Source organism: Myotis brandtii, unplaced genomic scaffold, assembly GCF_000412655.1.
Source record: "Myotis brandtii unplaced genomic scaffold, ASM41265v1 scaffold720, whole genome shotgun sequence".
NCBI classification, from domain to species: domain Eukaryota; kingdom Metazoa; phylum Chordata; class Mammalia; order Chiroptera; family Vespertilionidae; genus Myotis; species Myotis brandtii.
This window is the reverse complement of record NW_005370839.1, coordinates 174,673-177,397: the sequence shown is the minus strand read 5'-3', so window position 1 is coordinate 177,397 and position 2,725 is coordinate 174,673. Positions and strand designations below refer to the sequence as shown.

The following is a 2,725-nucleotide window of genomic DNA, read 5'->3' as shown; positions in this document are numbered from 1 at the left end:
GCGGGGTCAGGGTCTCACACCTTCCAGTGGATGTACGGCTGCAAAGTGGGACCCGACGGGCGCCTCCTCCGCGGGTACAGTCAGTGGGCCTATGATGGCGCCGACTACCTCGCCCTGAATGAGGACCTGACCTCCTGGAATGCGGCCAACATGGCTGCTCAGGTCACCCAGCGCAAGTGGGAGGCGGAGGGTTGGGCAAAGCGTGTGAGGAGCGACCTGGAGGGCCTGTGTGTGGAGTCACTGCTCATGTGCCTGGAAAAAGAGAAGGAGACCCTGCAGCGAGCAGGTACCAGGGGCCCTGGGGTCGCCCCCTCTCCCCGGGGCTGGGGTTCCTACAAGGAGACAGGACAGAGGGTCAGTCTATGATACCCCTACTTGGGTCAGGGAGGGAGCCCCACTGGATGTCAGGTCAGGTACCAGAGCGACCCACCTCTTCTCAGGGAGAGTTAGGGGTGCAGGCTCTCCTGGGGTGCAGGGAGACCCCCCTGAAGTAAACCATCAATGGTTCCCATGGGCCCTGCAGGGGCTCTGGGACCCACGGGGACCTTCTCCCTCAGACCTTGTGCGCTGCCCACACCCACTGTGTCTGAGGCCTCACCCCAGCTTTTATGAGTCACATGGCCTCCTGCCCTGGGCTGTGTCTCTCTGATTCTAGAACTTTCTAAAGACTAGGAGATCCTTTCAGGTACCTCTGTCCAGGCTGGTGTGTTGGCTGTGTGCTCCCTCCCACACCCCAGGTGGCTGTCCACTCTCAGGATGGTCACATGGGCACTGCTGGAGTGTCCCATGGTGGATGCAAAGTTTCTGCATTTTCTCTTCTCCCCTCAGACCCTCCAAAGGCTCACGTGACCCACCACCCCGTCTCTGCCAGTGAGGTCACCCTGAGGTGCTGGGCGCTGGGCTTCTACCCTGCGGACATCAGCCTGACCTGGCAGCGTGACGGGGAGGACCAGACCCAGGACATGGAGCTGGTGGAGACCAGGCCTGCGGGGGACGGCACCTTCCAGAAGTGGGCGGCCGTGGGGGTGCCCCCTGGAGAGGAGCAGAGATACACGTGCCATGTGCAGCACGAGGGGCTTCCTGAGCCCCTGACCCTGAGATGGGGTGAGTAGGGGCCGTGGGCACAGAGCCTCTTCTCAGGGCAGCAGGGGTCCCGGGGGGGAGCTCAGTAGGGTTGGGGGCTGAGGCCTGGGGTCAGGGCCCTCACCCTCCCTTCCCTTCTCCTTCCAGAGCCGCCTTCTCACACCTTCATCATCATCATGGGCATCGCTGGGTGCCTGGTTCTGCTGGGAGCTGTGGCTGGAGCTGTGATGTGGGGGAGGAGGCGCTCAGGTGGGCAGGGGTGGGGTCTGAGTGTCTGTCCCACTGGGGATTCAGGCCCAGGTAGACTCGAGTCCTGCCTCCTTCATGGGAAGCACCATCCCCACGCATGTGATGGCCAGTGTGGGGCTCTGTGCTCACACTTACTCTGTAGTGAGGCCCGTGGGAAAATGAGGGACCCACTTATCACCTGATGGTGCTGGTGGTGGGGACCCAGTTCCCAGCAGTCCCCGGTCAGAGGGCAGGTCCCTGCTGAGCAAAGACCTCCAGGAGGGCGGTGGGTCCAGTCCTCACCCATGCACTGCCCTCAGGTTTCCTGATCCTGCCCTGGGTCTCTACACAGGATTCTGGATACTTCTCTGGGGCCCAGGACTAGGGCTTCCTTTAGGACCTCATGGCCCTACCTCCTCCCTGGTCTCTTACGGGATGTTTTCTTCCCGCAGGTGGGAAAGGAGGGAGCTATGCTCAGGCTGCCAGTGAGTATGGAGGGGAGACCCCTGAGTCACTGGGACAGAACTGACATGAGCCCATGGGGTCCTCACCACCATAGTTCCTCCTTAGTCTTCTGTCCTGGGGCTCTAACCCCATCCTGGTGTGTGTCCCCCAGGCAGTGACAGTGCCCAGGGCTCTGATGTGTCTTTCTCGGCTTCTAGAGGTGAGACTCTGTCGTGGGGAGGGGTGGGCAGAGGGGAGGACTGGGTGGTGGGGTGTCAGTGGGACACTGTGAGCAGGAAGTGGACTGTGATAATGTCACCAGTTACAGCCACTGACCTGAATCTGTTGATTATGATTGTCTTCTACAGCGTGAGGCAGCTGCCTTGTGGGGACTGAGTGATGGAAGATGTGTTCACGCTCCCACTTCCTGACTCAAGAACCAGCCCTGCTCCCCACACCACCTTCCCTAGCCACCCCTCCCCACCCTCTCCGGCCCCAAAGTCTACATGACTCCACAGGAGACCAGGACATAGTCATCCATTGAACCCCGTTCCTTTGTTCCTCAATGGACAACGAACATGGTGTCCTTTATTTTTGTGTGGCTTATCCCCGGGGAGAAGTTGTTCTGACATACAGACAGGATTCAGAGAAGGTGGTACATAGGACAGATAGAGGGACACCATCAGAACTCTTAACATTGAGGTAAAGGCAAAAGAACACATCGAAAATTGGGCAGAATAATAAAGAGAAAATTTATACATGAAAAGACCCTGAGTCATAGGAAATGTTCAATATGGCAAGTCGTTTGATTCATTAGTTGTTGAGATTGCTTGAAATATTCCATATATTTTGCATTTTCATACTCTTTTTAGAATAATGTTTCCAATGGCACCATTGACAATAGCATCAATACCAGTAGGATGGGATCATTATTGCCATTTATCAACTGTTAGACCTGTTAAATCAGGGA

The 2,725-nt window shown here is 57.4% G+C and overlaps 1 protein-coding gene across 7 annotated transcripts in view; it reads left to right on the top strand.

Moving 5' to 3' along the window:
- Nucleotides 1-2,507, top strand: part of LOC102258682 (HLA class I histocompatibility antigen, B-14 alpha chain) — a 3,310-nt gene extending 803 nt beyond the window's left edge. Inside the window, exons 2-7 of one of the 7 annotated variants that reach the window (XM_014530117.1) lie at nucleotides 11-286; nucleotides 829-1,104; nucleotides 1,231-1,332; nucleotides 1,746-1,796; nucleotides 1,928-1,975; nucleotides 2,124-2,506. In XM_014530117.1, coding sequence (XP_014385603.1) covers nucleotides 11-286; nucleotides 829-1,104; nucleotides 1,231-1,332; nucleotides 1,746-1,796; nucleotides 1,928-1,975; nucleotides 2,124-2,128 — 758 coding nt within the window. In that variant the 3' untranslated portion in view covers nucleotides 2,129-2,506. Of the gene's footprint in view, nucleotides 1-10; nucleotides 287-828; nucleotides 1,105-1,230; nucleotides 1,530-1,745; nucleotides 1,797-1,927; nucleotides 1,976-2,123 lie in introns of those variants that run through there. The other 6 variants (XM_014530118.1, XM_014530120.1, XM_014530121.1 and 3 more) reach the window with 6 other exon arrangements.
- Nucleotides 2,508-2,725: the final 218 nt, after the last annotated feature.